Source organism: Nomascus leucogenys, chromosome 22a (genome assembly GCF_006542625.1).
Source record: "Nomascus leucogenys isolate Asia chromosome 22a, Asia_NLE_v1, whole genome shotgun sequence".
Classification (NCBI taxonomy): domain Eukaryota; kingdom Metazoa; phylum Chordata; class Mammalia; order Primates; family Hylobatidae; genus Nomascus; species Nomascus leucogenys.
In genome coordinates this window covers 76,299,521-76,321,963 of record NC_044402.1, presented here as the reverse complement: position 1 = coordinate 76,321,963, position 22,443 = coordinate 76,299,521, and the positions used below count along the sequence as shown (strand labels likewise).

General features: G+C 33.8%; 1 protein-coding gene across 1 annotated transcript in view; it reads left to right on the top strand.

The window, feature by feature from the left end:
• LNPK (lunapark, ER junction formation factor) overlaps nt 1-20,647 on the top strand; it is an 86,854-nt gene extending 66,207 nt beyond the window's left edge. Inside the window, exons 10-13 of the mRNA XM_030802982.1 lie at nt 4,802-4,907; nt 6,100-6,170; nt 6,964-7,134; nt 14,319-20,647. Coding sequence (XP_030658842.1) covers nt 4,802-4,907; nt 6,100-6,170; nt 6,964-7,134; nt 14,319-14,551 — 581 coding nt within the window. The 3' untranslated portion in view covers nt 14,552-20,647. The remainder of the gene's footprint in view (nt 1-4,801; nt 4,908-6,099; nt 6,171-6,963; nt 7,135-14,318) is intronic.
• The last annotated feature ends 1,796 nt before the right edge of the window (nt 20,648-22,443 follow it).

Sequence of the window (22,443 nt, the reverse complement as noted above, 5' to 3'; positions counted from 1 at the left end):
GTTAAACCTCGTCTCTACTAAAAATACAGAAATTAGCCGGGCCTGGTGGTAGGCGCCTGTAATCCCAGCTACTTGGGAGGCTGAGGCAGGAGAATTGCTGGAACCTGGGAGGTGGAGGTTGCAGTGAGCTGAGATAGCGCCACTGTGTCTCAAAAAAAAAAAAAAAGTGTACTTGATTTCTAATACTAAGAACTTGGTCTAGAACCTAACTTTTATTTACTAATAGCTATAATTTTGACATCAGTTGCCCTTTTATAGATGGTAATAGCCTTTAAGTTTGTGATTATTTACAAATCAAATTTCCTTTTTATTCCTTTGAATTATAGGAATTTAGTATAATGTAGTATTGCTATCCTAAAGCCATCTTGAATACTTGAAAGATTTTGTCATAGCCATTTTGAAACCCTTGTATCCCTATATGGCAGGGCGTCTTCCAACAGGGTTCCATTTTGTTTCAGAGTCTTCTATAAAGTCTCCATGTAAACCTCCATTGCTGCCCACCTTATTATGTTCATTCTGTCATTTTACAAAGGCAAACATCACATTTTATTTTATTCTGTCACTGTCTTCTCAGTGCCTTCTGTGTTGTCTCAATTCAGAGTATCTCCTGCAAATAGTTCTCTTTCAGTTTTCAGAGGTTATAGGGTTACAATTCATAACGTTTGAATGTGTAACTCTTTTTGTTATTATTTTTATATAAAATAAAAATTATTAACTAAATTTTATGTGTTATTCCTCCACTCACCATTAGTCTCTTATGATATTGTCTAATTTATTACATGAACACAGTATATTTCTCTTCACTCATTTAGGTCATTAATTTCTTTCAGCAATGTTTTGTAGTGTTTGGTGTATAGATTTTGCACATTTTTTGGTTAAATTTACATCTAGTTATTTCATATTTTTAATGCTGTTGTAAATGGTATTGTTTTATTAACTATTTCCAACTGGTTATTGCTAGTATATAGAAATACAATAGATTTTTGTATATTGCTCTTGTATCCTATAACCTTGATAAACTAATTTATTGGCTCTAGATAGTATAACTTTTTTGTAGATTACATAGTATTTTCTACATAGACAGCCACATTGTCTGAATAAAGAAAATTCTACTTCTCCCTTTCCAATCTGGTTTTCTTTTGTTTATTTTTCTTACCTTATTATATGAGCTATAACCTTCAGTACAATGTTAATAGAAGTGCTAGGAGTGGACATCCTTGCCTTTTTGTTGGTCTTAGGGGAAAAGCAATTATTCTTTCACAGTTTAGCATGATGTTATCTCTAGGGCTTTTTGTTTTAATAAATACTCCTTATCAGCTTGAAGTGCCCATCTATTCTTAGTTAGCTGAAGGTTTTCTTTTAAATTAGTAATAGATTGTGTATTTTTTCAAATGCTGTTTCTACATCTATTGAGATGTTTATATTGGGCTTTGTTTCTTTGTTTTAATGCCTGTTCATATAGTGAATTACATTGATCTTTAAATGTTAAACTAACTTGCTTTCCTGGAATAAATCTCACTTGATCATGATGAATTATCTTACATGCATATTGTTGGCTTTGATTTGCTAGTAGTTTGTTAAAAATGTTTATATCAATACTCATTAGGAATATTGGTCTGTGGTTTTTTTGTTTATTTTTTCCTTGTCGTATCTTTATCTGGTTTTGGTATCAGAGTTATGTCGGTTTCATTTCATAACATTATGAGTAAGTATTCCCTATTCAGTTTTCTGGACAATTTGTGTAGAATTGGTATTATTTCTTCCTTAATTTAAATGTTTCCTTAATTTTAAAGATATGACCAGTTGAAGCATCTGGGCCTGGTATTTTTTTTTTTTCCTGAGAGAAAAAGGTGTTTTTTTTTTTTTTTTAACTAAAAATTCAATTTCTTTAAGAAAAACTATGACCAATATCATACATGATCGTAGATGCAAAAATTCCTAACAAAATTTTAACAAATAATTATTTTTATCTTCTTGAGTGAACTTTGGTAGTTTGGTAGTCTTTCAAGGAATTCGTCCATTTTATCTAACCTGTAGAATTTATTGGCGTTAAGTTGCTCGTAATATTCTCTAATTATTCTTTTAATGTTTTTACAGTCCGGAGTTATGGCATTTTTCTCCTTTCTGATATTAATAGTTCGTATCTTCTTTTTTTTTTTCCTGATTAGTCTGGCTAGAGGTTAACAATTATATTGATCTTTTCAAAGAACCAGCTTTTCTTTATTATTTTTGTATTTTCTGTTGTATTAATTTCCTCTCTGATCTTTATTATTTCTTTTATTCTGTACTTCGGGTTTCATTTGCTCTTCTTTTTTAGTTTCTTAATGTGGAAGCTGAAATTATGGATTTTAGTCCTATCTTCTTTTGTAATATAGGTGTTTAACATTATAAATTTTCTTTTCAGTATTGCTTTAGCTGCATATTATAAATTTTGATTTTTTTTCCATTTTCATTCAGTTCAAAATACTTTCTAATTTTCATTTTTTCTTTGAATCCTGGGTTATTCAAATGTATGTTATTTAGTCACCAAATATTTGGAGATTTTTCAGATGTTTATCTCCTGCTGATTTCTAATTTAATTATATTGTTAGAAAACATACATTGTGTTATTTGAATCTTCTTATGTGTATTGATACTTGTTTTATGTCTGAGAATGCCATGTATTGGTAAATGTTTTATATTTACTTGAAACAACATATATATGTCATGGGCGATTGGTTCCAGGATCCCCCAGTGGATACCGGCATCCACGGATGCTCAAATCTCTTAAAAGAAATGGCATAGTATTTGCATATAATCTATACATATCCTTCCATATACTTTAAATCATCTCTAGATTACATATAATGCATAATAGAGTGCAGTCAGTTATCTTTTAGGGGGTTTAAATAATAAAAAGTCTTATATATTTACCCACATGATAACTGTTTTAGATTCTTTATTCCTTTGTGTAGATCTTGCTTTCCATCTGCTATCACTTTCCTTCTGCCTGAAGGACTTCTTTTTAACATTTCTTGTATTGTTCTTCTAGTGATGAATTCTTTCAGTTTTGTATATCTGTAAAAGTCTTCATTTAAAAAAGATGTTCATACTGGATATAAAATTTTTGACAGTTCTTTCTTTCAGAACTTTAAACATACTGTTTCATCGTTTTCTGGTTTGCATCTTTTCTGATGGGAAGTCTGCTGTCATTCTTATCTTTTTCTCTGTACATAATGTATTTTTTTCTTTTTTTTTTTTTTAAGATTTCTCTCTCTTCTTTTTCTTTTTTTTCTTTTTTTTTTTTTTTTGAGATGGAGTCTCGCTGTGTTGCCCAGTCTGGAGTGCAGTGGCACAATCTCAGCTCACTGCAACCTCCACCTCCCAGGTTCAAGCAATTCTCCTGCCTCAGCCTCTCGAGTAGCTGGGACTACATGTGCATGCCACCACGCCCAGCTAATTTTTGTATTTTTAATAGAGATGGGGTTTCACTATGTTGGCCCGGATGGTCTCTATCTCTTGACCTTGTGATCTGCCCACCTCGGGCTCCCAAAGTGCTGGGATTACAGGCATGAGCCACTGCACCCGGTCAAGATTTTTCTCTTTATTATTGGTTTTCAGCAATTTGTTCATGCACTGTCTTGGAGCAAAATTATGTTTCTTGTATTTGGGATTTGTTGATATTTTTGAATCTGTGGGTTTATAGATTTAATCAAATTTGGAAAATATGCATTATTTAAATAGTTTTGTCTTTTCGTCTACTAATTCAGTCATTTTCATAATTTCTGGGTCAATTTTGATTGATTTTTCTTATCAGTGATATTTTCCTGCTTATTGGCATGTCTAGTAATTTTTAATCTGTTGCCAGAGATTGTGAATTTTACGTTATTGAATACTGGGTTTTAAAAATTCCTATACAGTACTCTTCTGAATACTTTACCTAATGGCCTGTGTGTTAGGAGGTTTTCCCACTCTGATTGGAAATGGGCAATATTCTTGGCCCTGTATGAATGCTGTTTCTTTTCACCTTTTTGAGTAGTTTTTTTCCTCCATCCTCAGATAGTTTTCTCACATGCATGCACCAGTCGGTACTCTGCTGAATTCTCCAGTAGACCCTCTGCAAATCTTTGTTGTTCTTTCTCTGTGCCTTCTCTCCTGCTTGGTACCCTTTCTTGTGAACTCAATATGCCTTGGCCTTCTCAGAATTCTGGCTTTGTCTCCTCAACTATGAGAGTCTGCTACACTTCACCTGGGTTTACTTTCTTTTCACTGCCAAGTGGAAACTCTCTGTAGGCAATAAGCTGGGGCAGTTGTAGGGCATGTTTTGTTTTTAGTCTTCTCAGGGAACAATAACCTACATTGCTTGATATCCAGTCTTTAAAACTGTTACTTCATATGTTTTGCACAGTATTTTAGTTGTTTTAGGTGGGACATTAAATCTGACACCTGTTGCTCTATTATGGCCTGAAGTGGAAGTCACCTGATTTACTATCACGTAGGCTTTTAAGAGTTGGAGCATTTTAAAAAATCAGCTTTTACAGAACTAAGCATAATTTTATTTGCTAGTAGTTACGTAGGAATCTACTACAGAATCTACTGGCAAAGGTAGTTCTAATATAGCACATATTTAAATATATTTTTGTAGTACAGTATTTTTAATGAAAATTTGAATGTTCTTCAGAGATTTATAAGAATTAGTATTTTGCTCTTTTGTTAAAACCTTTTAAAAGTTCTAACAAGTATAGGTAGTTCTTGGTAATGGAATTAAATTTTATGTGTATTTCATGTATATAAATTTTGTATGTATTTATTTATTTAATAGGTCTTCATCCTCCAGGTCCACCTTTAGCAAGACCTATTCTCCCCCGAGAACGAGGTGCTTTGGATAGAATTGTTGAATATTTGGTTGGTGATGGTCCACAAAACAGGTAATATTTACTGGGGTGGTAGATAAATGAAAGTGAAAACAGGATGTGTGTGTGTGTACACACTAGATGTTATACAGTTTTGTGGCACCTATTTTCTGACTTTAGAGCATAATGGAATATTTTATAGCCCTGCAAAAGAGTATATACTCAATTATTTGACAGTAGAAGTTTTGACAACATAGTCTGGATTAAATCCATTTTGAAAAAATATTAACTGTGCTATAACTTTTAGAGAAACTGGATTATTTCATTGAAACTTTTAAACTTGAAAGAGCAAAAACATAGTTCAACTCTGATAGGTTCTAAGAAATGGAGCTTTATAGGTATCAGTACTGGACTTGGTGATAGTAGTACTTTTAATGATAAGAGCAATTTGCATGTATTTAGTACTTAGCAGTTCTCAAAATGCTTTTCCAATTATTCTTAAAATAACTCTAGGAAGATCGTATGATATGTACAGAGCAATTGTCAAAGTATAGATTTCTAAAAAATTCATTGGATAATAGATTTTGACAGAGCTCCTAATTATTATTTAAAAAAAGGAATCAGAATTTAATGTTTATGTAATAAATTGTATGTTATTCAAAATAGAATGACATTTGATATAGCGAAGTATTCATTGAGTATATCCACAGAGAACTGAGAAAGTATATAAATAGAAAATGAGGCAGATGTTTAGTGTAACTGGGAAAGGTATAAGAATCATGTATAGAAATTAATCTTTGGGTTGTACTAAACAAAATTAAATATGTTTATTTGCCGCAAGACATCTCAGGTTTTAATAATATTCATTGTGAATCTCTAAGAGGGTTCCAACTTTTCCAGCCTTATCTGACCACAGATTTGGAGGCTTTCATCCCTAGGACTATACTTTGGGAAACACCAAAATTTAAGTGTTCAGTTGTCAAATATGTTTCTGCTAATTTAGTAAAGACATATTCATTTAACTGTTGCTTAGTTTATTTTAAATTTGATGTGTAAGTTATATTTTTAAATGCGTGAAATTTGGGCTTTGGTTAATTTTGGCTTTTGTTTAATGAATATTGTTTTGTGGTTTACTAAGTCTCATATAATTTGTTATGGCATATTTAGCTGTGTTAAAATATAAATTAGCCATGATGGCTAAATTAGTCTCTGTCATGAGCTTTGTCTGCATTTGTAACTGGTATGTTCGTTTTTTCTTATGGTGTAGGTATGCACTTATATGTCAGCAGTGTTTTTCTCATAATGGCATGGCTTTGAAGGAAGAATTTGAATACATTGGTAAGAATTATTGAGCAATGAGATTTAAATATTTTACACTTAAATATTTTATTCTATGCCATTTTCTATGCAGTGTCATTTTATATACTCTCTTTGTATACATTGGTTACGCGTATTATCCTTATTTTAGTACATAGAGCAAAGCAGGGAAGACAATTCAGGTTTCCTCCTATATAATGTACAGCCTCTAGGCCAGTTGTTCTCAAACCCCACTGTGTATCACAATCACCCAAAGAGTTTAAAATAATTATGATACCCAGGACCCATTTATAAAGAGTCTCCTTTAATGTACTGAGTATGAGGTCCAGGCATCAATATATTTTTTAAAGCTCTGCAGATGATTCTCATGTGTAGCCACTATTAAAAACTACTGTGGTAAATTGAAAATGCTTCTAGAATATTATGTACTACATTTTCATGGGTAAGTGTGCAAGGTTCTGGATTTTAAAATACCTAATAATTCTGGTGACTAGAAATGTAATCTCACTAATTCATTTAAATCATTAATATTATTCTGCTGTCAACCTGCTGTGTAACTTATTACATAGTTAGCCTGCTATGTAACCTGTTATGCCTTTTCTGCCTTTAATTTTAAAAATTAAAATTCTAATAATTAGGAAGTATGCTTTAGTTCTGTTTAGAGCATCTACCATATTATTATTTAAATAACATACACGGTAACTTTTAAAAGGTTCTTTTGAATATCTGCAAAAGTGATCTTGTGAGTTAACTAATTAGTCCTTGAACTTTGTTTGGTTTGTGGTTTTGCTTATTTTTAAAATATTCTCTGCAGCTTTTCGATGTGCCTACTGTTTTTTCTTGAACCCTGCAAGAAAAACCAGACCTCAGGCTCCAAGACTTCCTGAGTTTAGTTTTGAGAAGAGGCAGGTGATGGAAGGTTCAAGTTCAGTTGGTCCCTTGCCATCAGGAAGTGTGCTTTCATCAGACAACCAGTTTAATGAAGGTATGAATATGTTAAACAGTTTTGCCCCTTAATGACATGTGTTATTTAACAGTAATAAAAGCATAATGCTTTTAGATGGATTAATTTATCAGATTTTGCCGCATGCATATGTCAACTATGGCTCTGTTACCATAGCCTCCTGTGTGATAGGTGTGATGTGTTTCACTTTTAACATGCAGGTTGTATTGTGATAAGCAACATCTAGCATCAGCTAGTTAAATACTGTTTATGGAGTGACCTTTTCTAAAAACTGTTGGGAGATTTGATTAGTAATATTTTCATGGGTTAATTTTTTCAGTTTATCTGAGTGAAAGATTATTGGAATTATGAAACAACTATTGAAAGGATAAAATACAAGATTTGTGATTAACATTGATAAAATAAGTTTGTATCTACCACATGAATTGGTGGAAATTACCAGAAAGCAGGAATCTTTGGAATTATAAAGTTATCTTTGCGTTTTTTTGGATTACTGTATCAATAGGACTGGTATTTCATTAAAACAAACAATTTTCTAAAGGTTCAGAAGATTAACATTGCCTTTGATGTAAAAATCAACCTTATTTTAGAGAAACAATTTATCAGAATTTATTGGGTTTTAGAATTCATCTTACAATTCTGTTTTAGGAATTCTTGAGGAAGTTTCATGAAAAAATGGAAAAGATGAGGTGGAAGATTAGACTATTGCCAGCTCTTTCTTGCTACAGTATTAATATTTGGTCAGGAGCTCTTTGTTAATCAGTTCTGAATTATGAAGATTGCCAAAATTATGAAGCAGGCCATAATGTTTTGTTGGTATGTGTGATATGGAAAAAAATGCATATTCGAAGTTTAGTTCACGTAATTTATTTACCAGTCAGGATTAATTATTTTAATTTCTAGGAATTATCGTTTACATGTATTTGATATTTTCTTCATAAAAACATTGAGTACTGTAAAAAATTGCTTTAATTGAGAATATTATATGAAGCAGTGAATTTTCAGATTTCAGAAATTTAGTATGGGATTTGAGTATCGATATTTTTTTTAACTTTGAAGAGTGAACCTAAAATGTGTGTGTTGAATTGGGTTTGGCTTTTGGCTTACTAACAAATATCAAAGTGAATTTGAATACAGATAGCTATGACAGAGGCCTGTATTCTTCCAACGCTGAATCAATGCATTCATCTTCTCCAAGTCTGCAGCATCAACTTCAAACAAAATATCAATTTTTTTCTTTTGCTTAAGTCGTGCTCTGAGCTGCATGCTGTCACATGCAAACTGTATCTGCCTTGCCATTGCAAGGCACTGCATCTGCCTTGCCATTGCAGCCTCGTGGAACTGAAAATTAAAGGATTTCATACTGAAGATGCCTAGAGGAAAAACCGAAGTCTTTTCCATGACTAGCCCTGCTTATAGAAGCTAAAGTGAATATCTGTAAGCTAATAGTTGGGACAGAAAAAAAAAAAAAAGACAAGATAAGAAAAAACAGTCAACACAGTGAAAATCTTGATAAGGAGTCCCATACTTTCTGTCTTCTGCTAAGGTCAACATAGATAGTTAGCAAACAACACCCAGCTATACCTATCCTTCTCATCTAATCTAGGAGGAGCAATACCCCAGATGTCTCATTTTCTGTCTGAAATTCCTGGAAAGAAGTCTTACTGGCTCAAACCCATCCCCAATAAGGTAATGTTATTACATGAAGACAAAACTGGAGGCAGGGTTTGATAACTCCATAATGCTAAAAACTGAAGCAACAATTCCATTTGGTTAAGATAGTTTCTAGAATAATAACTTTCATACTTCTCTTTGGATTCATCAAAGTGGCCATGAGCATCTTTTTCTTTGGCTTTCCAGAACATTGAAACTTTTTTCAGGACTTACTAACTCAACACTGTGACACACAGTTATCAATTCCAAGCTGGCTTCCTTTAGTAAACAACTGGAAGTATGTCTGATGAATAGATGAAGCTGCATTTGTTTTGAACACCGGTGGCTTATGAGTATATTGAACTATTAATGAAGACCATATCATCTCAATCATCTACTCTTTGCTAACAGCCAATGTTTTGGATTTCTGATTTCTAAATGATGTAGATACTTGAGGTCTGAAAAAAAAACTTTCCTGCTTTAATTCTTACATTATTAAAAGTATTGCAGTGGCTCCTTCTTAGCAGCAGAAACTGTAGAGATGAAGTTATTGAAGTTACAGATGGAACCAAAAGATAACTTTCTTCCATCCAAACTTTTCTTTAAACAAATATCAGTAAACATTTTTATGAACAATCAAGAATTAATAGAAGAAATATTTTTTTCAATCTGTGATGTAAGGATTTTGAAGTTAAGTTTTGCCTGGATTCTGATTTTGGAAGATTTCGCATTTAGGATGGGGCACAAAGCTGTTTTTCTGGACTGCTCTTTAGAAAAACATACAGAATCTTGGAAAGTTTTCATCAAAGGAGGAGACCTAGAAGAAATTTCTCTCATTAATTTCTCACCTGAATACCTAGAATATTTTTTTTCTGGAATTTTACATCCAGATGCTTTGGTAATAGATTATTAGAGAAATACAACAAATTATGGATATAGATTGTCTTTTTATTTGAGGGCATACTAAATACGGCAAGAAATGAACTGCTTTTAGGTTCCTCAGTTTCTTTTATGGTTAAATAGATAGTACCCTAGTACTTGAATCTCTGCTAAGTTACATTAAAGCGGTTTATCAGTTTTATCAGTTTTACCTTTTTTTAAAAAAGCATTCTTTTTATGGTATGTGATAATCATTAGAGTACTAGGTTTCTACATTGTTGGTGTTCTGATGCAGTGATTTTTTGGCTACCATGTTTAAAAAATGTTACTGTTAATATTGTGTTTGTATTGCCCAGTTGTACTTGTCTAGGTCTCACGCAATTATTTTAGTAGAGTATAGTTTTTGTCCAATTGGAAATAACTTCCTAATAATAAAACTCATGGCATCTAATCAATGCTATCAAAAATAGCAAGTGAAATTTATATAAGGTAAAATTTAACTTGATAATATGATTTTAGTCCTCTTTCTTTTATGCAAAATACTGTTACCATTAGGTTGTGCTGAGCATGGGAAAATTCTAAGTTTAGTATTTTTGTTATGCTCCAGGAAATTAAACTATTTGATAATGTAAATTTTGTTGAATTCCATGTATTTACCAGATCCATTAAATAATCTTTTTATACCTTTGTTTATATTTACTTATGTGCAGCCTTCTCAAGATATGTAGTACGTTTTTGCATGTTTGTTTTAGACATAGAGATCTTTTGGCCTTCTCACTCCCTTTTCTAAAACACTTTCACTTAATAGTTTAGTTTTAGATCATTGCTTAATAATTAAACCCTTGGCCAGGCATGGTGGCTCACACCTGTAATCCCAGCACTTTGGGAGGCCAAGGCGGGCAGATCACAAGGTCAGTTCGAGACCAGCCTGGCCAATATTGTGAGACCTCGTCTCTACTGAAAAATACAAAAATGATCCAGGCGTGGTGGCATGAGCCTGTAGTCCCAGCTACATGGGAGGCTGAGGCAGGAAAATTGCCTGAATCCGGGAGGCGGAGGTTGCAGTGAGCTGAGATTGCACCACTGCACTCCAGCCTGGGCGACAGAGTGAGACTCTGTCTCAAAAAAAAAAAAAAACAATCCTTAACTTGTCTAATTAATTTGCTCAGAAATGGTAAATAATTAAATGGTATTCTGTGTGTTGATGAATACTAGCTATTATGAGTGGTTATAATTTGATTGAATTTTATTTACTGAGTTATTGGGTTGAGTTGGGGTGAAATTTGTACCTTTGTTTCTTAAATATAAGTTAACCATTTTCCTTAAGGCAGGAAAATCTTGTAAAAAGTGCCTTGTTTAAAACTTATGAGTTGAAGACATGTTGTCAATTTTAATTAAACAGTTCCTTTGGGTAAGTTTGTAGCTTACATATATAGTGGGCACTGATGTGTTAGCAAGGCAAAAATATATGAAGTTGTTTTGCTAGACTATTATTTAATTTTCTTAAGAAATTATTTTTTCAAGAACTAGAGTAAAAACCTAAACATGATGTTCTTTACATGTTTTTGCATGTGTGTAGTTTATAGGTGGGGCAATGATATTCCTTATATAATTACACTGTTTTATGAGTTTCAGTTTTCTAGCTGAGTTGAGACTTTGCCCAAACAACTGGAAGCCAATTGTTACTATTTGGTAAAAAATAATAATAATATCTCAATAATAAGAATATTGAGGTTGGGGTAGGGTGATGGCAGGAGTGGGGAAAGAAATTGCATGGATCATTTTTTGTTTTATGACATTGTGGTATATTGTTTTCTTGACATTATAGATGCCAGAGTTGATTTAAAGATTTTTCTTACAGATGGAATTAGGTCATTCAGGTAATTGTTTCATATCTTAGTCTTAAACTAGGCCATAAAGGGAAGAGTAGGGTTGTTTAATTAGTGTGAACACAAAGCCTGGTTTCTCTTACAGTATTTTATGCCCAAATATTAACATCTTGTGAAATATATTTTATTCCACCAAGCTTTTTTAAACTACAGCTTCATGGAAGAAATTTGCTGTTTTTGTTAGAATGGGCAAATGATGCGCTTCCATAAAAATGAAAAAAGTATGTTTGTAACACATTAAATAATCTTACAAAGCTCTGTGGTTATTAAACTTATATGTAATTCTCTGTTAATCATTTACACTTAATTATTTAGATCTTGTTTGATGACTTCTTACAAAATGGCATTGGCATCCAAACATCAATACCTATCTTATTTAGACTACTTGATGTCTACATTGTAGATGTCATGTCACATACCAATTTTTTGTAGTGTTACTGCCATTAAAAAAATTGCTTTTCTGCAGATTAACCCAGGGGAAGAAACTTAATCATTAATAGGCTCTTTGATTATTTTCAATTTCCACCCATTTCACCAATTTTGTAGTCTTCCACATATTCTCTGAAATACAATAGTGACTGGAAGACTTCGTGTATCTTGTTTTCTGATTATGATAGCACATGGTATTTCTATGAATTCTTGTATTGCAGACATTTAAAAATTTCAGTATTGTAGTTCTCCTCCTTGTATTAACCACTTCTGTGTGGCCCCAGAATTTGTACATTAAATTGGCTTTGCCTAGTAAAGTCTATTTTTGAAAATAGTAACATCACAAAACTTTAATATGACAAGCCTTGAATTTTGATACCTCTCCTATTTCAGTACAGTATTGAGGCAGTCTGTCAGACAGAATATGACAAACTATGTGGGCCTGTTTTCACTTAAACATGTTTATTGGTGAGTTACATCCTGGATTCTTAGCTTTTTGTTTTTTCATTTCTTGTGGCTTTATTGGTTTGTTTCAGAAGGCTTACTAAACTATAAGAAATTGTGAAGTTCTTGCCAAGTAAATACTGCTTTATGGCCCAAGAGTTGTGGAAAACCATGACGCTTGACATTCTGTCTTGGATACATTCTGTGAGGGTAGAATTACAAATGATTGGTGACTCCTGAAGTTTTCCACGGATAACTTGTTTGCCCTTGTAGCAGAAATGATTTGTACATGCCTGTAGTTTCATTTGCCCCTTCTGCTTTTCCTTTCTGCTCTGGAACATTGAAATAACAAAATTCAAGTGACTTACTGTTTTCTAACTTGGATTTTTATAAAATTCCAAGTGTGTAGCAATGCCATTTTAAGTTCCATATTAAGATACAGATAGGATTTAAAAAAATGAAATTTAGCACAAATTAATTTATGGACATTCCTTACTACTTTTTGTGAGCATAGGAAGTTTTCATATAGTAAAACTGTAGAATTTGGGCCTTTATTCTACATATCAAAAGGAGGAAGGTGGTTATAACTAATTATATAAGCCAGAGTCCAAGGTATCTCTTTAAAGAAATAATTCTTTTTAAATATTTTTAAAGTCTTGGCATAGAGTATGTGAGCTATAGATAATTTGTATTTATTAAAACTGGTATGGTAAAACCATGGATTTCCAAGACTTCCATATTAACACATGTGCATATAACACATAATTTCTTTGCAAAACGATTTTATTTATTTAGCAAAACTGACCTTTGTTATACAAGGAACTTAATTAGAACTTTTTACTAAGGCTGGCCTTCCCTCCAGAGTTTTTGAATCAGTAACATTTGTAGTATATTGTAAGGAATCATCTGTGAGAGTAGAAAAATCTGCTTTTTTTCTTAATTGATATGGTTTGGCCATATTTCTACTAGCAAAAATATTAATTGCTGTTTTTTACATAAACAAAGAAATACCTTAAAGCTAGATTTTTATCTTTAATGTAGAAATTGGGTGGCCCAAAGGTTGTCTGCTCCAGTCATTCCCTCCTCCATCCTGTTCTTTAAACTTTAAAGAATTAAAGGCAGTTTATTCAATACAATTGTTATATTATTATTAAGGGATTTGAATTCAATAATACTTAAAAAGAGAGTTTAAAAGGAGTAAATTTTCATGTAGAGACTAGTACCCTTAACTTCTGCTATGCAGATGGGATTAAAAGACCCTTCTCTTTCTCTCCCTAACATGCTAGGTATGTAGCACATTCTGACCCAGAGGTTAAATACAGAGGACTTGTCCTGCAGAGGGATGAGGAGAGACTAGTCATGCCTTTGGAAAAGACAGAAACCTGACTTCCCGGTTTTTGGATAATAGAGATGTATATCAGTGTAGGAAAGCACCATCCACCCACACCCACACACACCCACCCACCCACAAAGTACACATTTACATATTGCTCACAGGGTTGCCTGGACACAAGGGAAACAGTTTCTTCAGGAAATGTAATCTGGACATTAATACATTTGCATTGTTTGCTGGACTATTGTATTACAGCACATAATTCTGTTGGGACTATGATTTTTGGACTTTCAACTTTCAGATGTGTCTTTAGTAACTTATTTTGTATGAAAATATGGGACATTAGAAAAAGTATATTTATGGGTTTATTTCCTCTGAATTACTTTTTTTTCTTCTATCATGCTAACTGTAAAGAGAGTTATGTACTTATTTTGAAAGATTTTAAGGATAATGTTAGACAATTGTATGGTTTCTGTGTGTGTGTGTGTGTGTGTGTGTGTGTGTTTATCTTTTGCTTGCCTTATTTAGCAGTTTTAACATTCGGGTATTCCTAAAGTTTTGAATCTTTATCTTTTCAGAATCTTTAGAACAAGATGTTCTTGATAATAATACAGAGCAGACAGATGACAAAATACCAGCTACAGAACAGACAAACCAAGTGATTGAAAAAGCATCTGACTCAGAGGAACCAGAGGAGAAACAAGAGACTGAGAATGAGGAAGCCTCAGTGATTGAAACCAACTCCACAGTTCCCGGAGCTGATTCTATTCCTGATCCTGAACTAAGTGGAGAATCTTTGACGGCAGAGTAATAAATGCTTCCATGTGCCTTCAACTGGATATTTATAGTCTTGTTGATGTCAGTTATTGCTTTTTCGGTGGCACTTTCTTTTTTTGCCCCTCTAAGGGTATGCTTGCGTATCATTTGAATTCAGATTGCCTAGCTATTTGAACATCTCAAAGTTATATATACTGGGTATTAAAATTAAAAGCAAGTTATATCAGTGAAGTAAGATCCTTTTGAATGTACAAATACCCACACTATTGAGACAGCTTTTATATTTTGTCCATTCTAAAAGTAAACAAACGTGATTGCTTTCTTGTTTTCTGTATGTATAACCTGTAAATATCCATTTTGACATAGGAAGAACTTTGGTTAAGAGTAAGTTCTCTAATTGTGTTTGTTTTAAGGAATGAAACTTGGTTAAGATTTTGACTACTTCATTATTAAAAATTGATAGAATTTTAGCTCCTGAGATATTTACAACTGGGGGAAATGTCTATTTAGGTGTTTACATTAAGCGATATGAAAGTTGTTATTGTTACCACATAGGCACTGGTACGAATTCTCAATAACAATGCAATGGAACAGTTAAGTAGAGCTGTAACTACATAGGCACTGGTACGAATTCTCAGTGAGAATGCAATGAAACAGTCAAGTGCAGTGTTTCTTTTTGATGTCCTTTATTTTACAACTGGGCCAAAGGCACATGATGTATATAATTAGTTTATATTTACACACTAGCATATAGGAAATATTTCTGCACTTGACCCTACTTGAATTCTGAGCATTATTTATAGATATAAAATGATGATATATAAGTGAATTTTGTGCTCTTGTTTGTATTTTATTAAGGAAAATAAAAATAATCTGGCATCAGTTTCATTTTGCTAAATATCTAGTCTTCTTCAAACAGTATCTTGGTGGGTGACTTGGCTATCTGAAAAATCTTAGGAGGAATAGCTCACAATACAATAAATCTGTAGATTCTGCTTAGAGCAAATTGTGGTACTTTTATTCAGACTTGTTTCCTTTCTAGTTAAGAGAAATAGTGACATTTAGAGGTTTTAATCAGAAGTTAGGTTTTTCTGATACAGGAACATCGTAGGCCAGCCATTTGTAATTTTTAACTTTGAGAAACAAATTTTGTGAGACTAGGTAGTGGGTTGCTGGTAGTTAATTGGATTTAATATTTGTATTAAGGATTAACTGGAAAAAATGTGTCTCAGTGCTAATTCTTGGACCTTTAATACAGTGTGCTTATCTGTTATGGCCTCCTTTTATCTCTCTTCTCCAATATTTAAAAAAATGGAAATCAAATTATTATGCTGAAGGGAAAAATATACCTGTATAAGAGTGGTGTGTTTGGCTAATGTTTCTAAGTTGCACACAGTTTATTAAAAACTGAACAAACCATTTTTATCATTTAAAAATCTATTTTTATGATTTAATATCTCATATGTGAAGTTTTTTTTTTTTGGAACTCAATCTGTTAACAGTCTGAGACATCCGGTATAGTAACCAGAGTTTTTGAGCCTACAGTATTGGGCTTAAATTTCAGGTCTGTAGTCTTGGGCAAGTCACCTAAACTCACTGAGATTATTTTTTCATCTGTAAAATGGGAAGAATTATGTTTATTTTTGAAGGGTATTAGGATAATTAAAAATAATGTAATGTGCCTAGCACACTACCTGATAATGATGGCATTTGTTCTTATTAACGTCTTTAAAATATGCAAGGACCATAAGTTTTTCCTCTTGCAGATGAGGAAATTAAAAAATAATATGAACATGTAATTCAACTTCTCAGATTCAAGCCAATGTTTTTTGCATCAACTTTTCTTTATTGTATGTATGTATATAAATACATAGATTAAGGAAATGGGAAACTGAAACTATAGAATATAATCTTTTAAAAAATAATTTCATCAGGTTTTTTGTATGTTACTGACCCATATGGATTTTAGTAACATCTTGCTTAGTCATGTTGTTATAAAACATTCAAATTCTGATATACATTGCTTGAAAATGAGTAAGTACCTCAGAGAAATTTGATAGACTCAGATAGTATGACAAATATCTTTGAAAGAAATATGGAGGAAGGTTAAAAGGGGATTAGTAAAATTAATGCAATAGGTAACATGTTTGTAACCATATAGTATCTTTTTAGATACAAAAGCTTATTTTCATTATTATTATAATAAACAGTTAATGGTTGAAACATTAGTAAAATGTCCTATTTCTGATTATTAACACTAGTATAAATGAGAAAAGCCAAGCTATTAAGTACCATTAGCTACAGTGATCTTAGCTTCCTTGCTTACAGTTGTTCAGTGGGTCATCATCTAAATTCTTCTATGTCCTGAGCATGATCTACAAACATGGTCTAGCTTCTGTCTCTCCATCTTCCCACCATCATTGTGCTGTAGCCATATGGAACTCCTTTCAGTTCTCTGACCATACCCTTTCCTGCCTCAGATTTCAGCTTAAATTTTCCTCCTCAGAGAGATGCCTTCCCAAACTCCCCATCTAAAGCTGGCCTCTGCCTTTCATCTAAAGCTGGCCTCTGCCTTTTACTCTCTATCATGTCACTCTCTGGCTCACCATCCTTATCACAATATGTATTTGATTTGTTTGCTAGTTTACTGTCTTCACAACATAATGTCCATTTGTGAAAGGGTTTTATTTTTCTTATTCATGTCTGTATCTCAAGGGTCTAGCACAATGCTTGATGCATATTGTGTGAATAAATACTTTGTTGCCAAATCCAGTGAAAACTCTCAGTTCTTGTTTCACTGCTTGGCAGTATTGACATTGTTGAATATTCTCTCTTTGAGACACTTTTTTTCTTTTGGCTTTTCACATATCACACTATTATTCTCTTATTTTTCTGGCCTCTTGCTCTCAACATCCTGTAAGTGTTGGTGTTCCTTAAGTTCTACCTAGTGTCATCATTTCTTCATTCTGCATATTCTTTCTCTAGGGGTTCTTCTCAACACCAAAGGACTTACCATCTGTCTCTCTGAATCTCAGATCTCCAGCTTTGATCTGTTTCCTTTACTTTAGAGCTATATGCCTGCCTACTGGCCTGTCTCTCACAATCCATATATTCAAGAATGAACACTATACTTTGCTTCAAACCTTCAGAACACTCAAACCGTTTGTTTCTCATCTAATCAAATAGAATTACTGTCTAAGCCAGAAGCTGTAAAATCATCTCTTTTCCCTTTATTCAAACTGTCAATTTTTGTCTCCTAAACATCTTCTAGTTATATTCTCATTTCTCTATTTACATTGCTTTAATAATGATGGTAAACATTTGCATTCTTATTCTGTGCCAGGCAAGATGCTAACTGCTATATATATATTATTTTATTTGTACTTAGGCAAGAATCCTGTGAAGATTTTTATCTTTGGACTGTTAGAAGAGAAAGCTGAGTTGCAGAGAGAGTATGTATTTAAGTCCATTTGGGCTGCTATAACAGAATACCACAGACTGGGTAACGTGATGAACAAAAATTTATTTGGCTCACAGTTCTGGAAGCTGGGAAATCCAAAGGCATGATGCTAGCATCTGGTGAGGGCCTTTGTGCTTTGTCATCCCATGCCAGAAGGCAGAGGGGTAAGAAAGGGCAAGAGTGAGCAAGAGATGGAAGTTGCAACCTCAAGCTCTTTTATGATGAGCATTAATCCATTCATGAGGGCTTCACCTTCATGACCTAAACATCTCCATTAGGCTCCAGCTTCCAATGCAACAGTTAGCATAAGTTTTCAACACATGCTTTTTGTAGCATTCAAACCATAGCAAGAAGCAACTTTGCTTAAAGTTGTATACCTGGTAAGTGGAAAATCAGGGATTTGAATGTAGGCAAATTACTTCAGAGGATTTACTCTTAATTTCTGTTGTACTGCCTTCTAATTTTGGCCTCCATCATTTCAGATTACTAAAGCTGTCTCTTAACTGGTTTCTTTGTTTCCAGCCTTGTGCACTTGCTATCTATTCTGTGTGCTACAGCCTGAGTTTTTAAAAAACGGAAAATGAGGGGCCGGGCGCGGTGGCTCACGCCTGTAATCCCAGCACGTTGGGAGGCCGAGGCGAGCGTATCACCTGAGGTCAGGAGTTTGAGATCAGCCTGACCAACGTGGAGAAACACCGTCTCTACTTAAAATACAAAAGTAGCCAGGCGTGGTGGTGCATGCCTGTAATCCTAGCTACTCAGGAGGCTGAGGCAGGAGAATTGCTTGAACCCAGGAGGCGGAGGTTGCAGTGAGCAGAGATCGCACCATTGTACTCCAGCCTGGGCAACGAGTGAAACTCCATCTCAAAAAAAAAAAAAAAAAAAAAAGGAAAATGAATCTGCCACACCATTGCTTAGACCCTTTAGTGACTCTTGAGTGTTCTTGGGATGAGGTCCAAATTTACTAATAAGGCCTGCAAAGGCATGTGTAATTTTGCTCCTAGTTATGGCTGGCATCTGCACCACAACTACAGCCACTGCCACCTGCCCCTGCCACGCACACATTTTAAAAGTAACAATACTAGTGTTTTCTGTGCTTTGCATATACAAAGTCTTTTCTCATCTCCCAGCCTTCTTGAGCTTTTCCTCTCTGCCTGAGATACGCTCCCACTCACATAGACATTGGGGGCACTAAATAAAAATAGCTGTTTAATTGAATTGGAATCATTCCACTTAGAACCCAAGTTTGGAAATTTTGCTACTTCTTGTTAAGCTAGGCTTTTTATTCTTGAAGTTGCTATTTCTCATACAAACTCATTTTATGCATTAGACACACAGTCTATTGTTATGGAGAACATAATTGTATCAGGAGAGGTATAGCTTTGGGTGTGGATGTGTGTGTGTCAGGGGAGAGATATTCTGATTATATGATGATTTTCATTAAATATAGTATGCTGAGTTTCTGAAAATCCTAAATGACTTAGAAATGGTGCTATATGTGGTTTGTTTGACCCCTGTAAATCTCACGTTGTAATTTGATCCCCGTTGCTGGAGGTGTTTGAGCATGGAGTGGATCCCTCATGAATGTCTTGGTGTTGTCCTTGCAGTAATGAGTTCTTGCTCCCTTTTTCCCCCCCGGAAGCTGATTGTTTAAAAGAGCCTGGTATCCTCCCTCCCTTTCTTCTTTGCTTCCTCTCTTGCTGTGTGATCTCTGCACACAGAGATCAGCCCCGCTTTGCTTTCTGCCATGAGTGGTCTGAGGCTCTCACCAGAAGCCAAGCAGAGGCTGGCACCATGCTTCTAGTACAGTCTGCAGAACTATAAGCCAAATAAACTTCTTTGTTTTTTTTTTTTTTTTTTCAATAGGTGACCCAGCTTTAGGTATTCCTTAACAACACAAATAGGCTAAGACCCAGGGTCATAGGGATAGCAGGCACCAGAGCCAAGCCAGAACTTAGATCTCAACTGTTAATGCAGGATGATTTGTATTGAACCATGAATTTTACACTGCCTCAATGTTGGTGTCAGCGTTTAAGGTTCCTTAAGGTTATATAAAGTTAAAGTTTTATTTAAAAAATAAGACCTTATAAGTATACTTTTATTTCCAGTGGACAGCAACTACTTAATCGTCTTAAAACTTTCTTCTTACAATATTACTTTACAGTATTACCTGTTGGATTTATTATCTGTGTACAAATCAGTTAGTTGAAGGGCCAAAGAATAAAGATAATTTGTGAATTATGAATAGCTATTTTGAAATGGTCATGGAGATTAGCTACTCTAGAAAATTGGGAGAAGATACTGTATTAAGTTACTATCTGGTATAACTTTAATTAATTGTGAAAATTATAGCAGAGATCTAGATATAGTTTATGAACTCCTAAAGAGACATTAAAGGGAATTCAAGTACTTATGTAAAGATGAACCAAGGTAGAGATGGTTGTGAATTGGTGATCTGCTGTATGTTACAGTTATGTAATTTGACTTGTTTCAAAATTATTAAAGTTTTAAGTGTACTCATTCTGCTGGTCAATAAGTAAATATATTCAGGCTCTGAATGTAGACAGATGAATATATAAATATAGAGAAGTACATTTGTTAGAATACAAACAAGAATAAAAATTAAAATGAGTACAGAATGAAAACCTTATTAAATTGTATCACTCCATATATTATTTGTCTCATCCTAATTTCTTTCCTCCTCAGAAACTAATCTACATTTTCTGCTTTAATGCTATTTTAAATGACTAAAAATTACTAAATTCATTGGGTAGTAGGTATCTTGCCCCAATTGCCCTTTATCAGTTTGCCTGTGTGTGAAACTTAGATTCCACTTAATTTTCCATTCTTGGTCCTCCAGAGCTTCTATCATACCTGGTTTAATTCGTAATATTAATGGACTTTAGGAGAAGGAAACACCATCAGTTATATAGTTCTATATTATTTGATGCTTTTTAAAACCTAGATTTTCTGCTTTATGCATTTTCTCTATTTTTTTAAGTATACCTTCCTTTTTGTTTGGCAGCAGAATTAATGGAAGTTGGAAGTACTCTGGAAGGATTAAAAAATGTTCTCAAAAGTCTCCCTCGTAAATTAGACTTTTAAGTTTTTAGTCCAGGATTCTGTGAGAATAGGCCAGATTTTCAGCTGCCAAAGACTTTTACCAGATCCCTGGCACTTGATTTAGGACAACTGGGAAAAATCATTTATTTCCATGAAAATAAATATTTTGAAGGGTGAAGAAAGTGGGAAATTAAATGTACATTGTTTGACTATCTTCTCTTGGTCAGGCACTGTATGCTAAGTACTTTCACACGTTCTCACAACAACCGTTTGAGGAGATAGAATCCTATCAAACAGATTAAATTCATTCCCCAAGACTATTTAGTTTATGGGCATTGCAAATGGAATCTGAACCTAGGATCTTTAAGTACATGCTCTTTTTACTACCTATGAATCCTCTCCTTTGGTAGATGTAAAAAATAGATTAATGCTCTTTTTGGTTCCTCATATTTTTGTGATAATTGTTACTTCTTCAGGGCAGTCTTAACCTAAGACTTGCCAGACACTCTATTCAACACCCTTCCTTGAAATTCCTTCTAATGTTATCTCCCATATCAAACTATGAACTCCTTGAAGGCAGGACCATATCTGTTGTTGCTCATCATTTTATTCCCAGTGTTCAACACATGGAAGACAATATCTGTTGAATAGGTAGTATGCACAAACAGACCACACAGAACGGGAATACTCTTAGTGCAGATTTTGTAGTGGGGAATTTTGCAAATCTTAAATTGTTTCAACTATTGAGTAGGGAAAGGGCCAGATAACTTGTTCTTCACAATTTAGGCAAACTCCAATTGGTTGCTCTGTCTTTTTTTGATCCATTGTCCACATTGCTGTTGGAGCTTTCTAAAACACACATCTTTAAAAATATTATACGACTCATTTGTATATTGAAACTCCTTAGGCAACTTGCAAGGAAGCCCTTCAGAATCAAAAATCACCTTTTCAGCCTATTTCCCAGTACTCTCCTTTATACTCCGGCCATAGATAAGTATTTCATACATCTGAGAAATGCCATGCACTCTCATATGATCTATTCTTTTTAAACTCTCATTTCTTCAAGACCCAGCATTCTGTAATCTTCTGAGTAACATCATCCTCAACTTTTCTAAGCAGTTACTTGCTTTTTTGTTGATTGCACTTTATACACTCTATGTAACTTGTAGTCTCCTGACCTCTTGTTATTTGTTCTGTCTACCTCCCTCATTTGACCTAACACTGAAGGTAGGCCATGTTCCTTAATTTTTACGTTCTCACTTTTGCTCTCCTCAAACAAAATAACAGGAAATAACAAAACCTGTGCCTGCTACAGGTATGTTGAGTGGATTCATATAACTGATAGATCTGACTTTCTCAGCGTCAATGGTTGGTGTGCTGCTTCACTTGAAACTCATACAAAT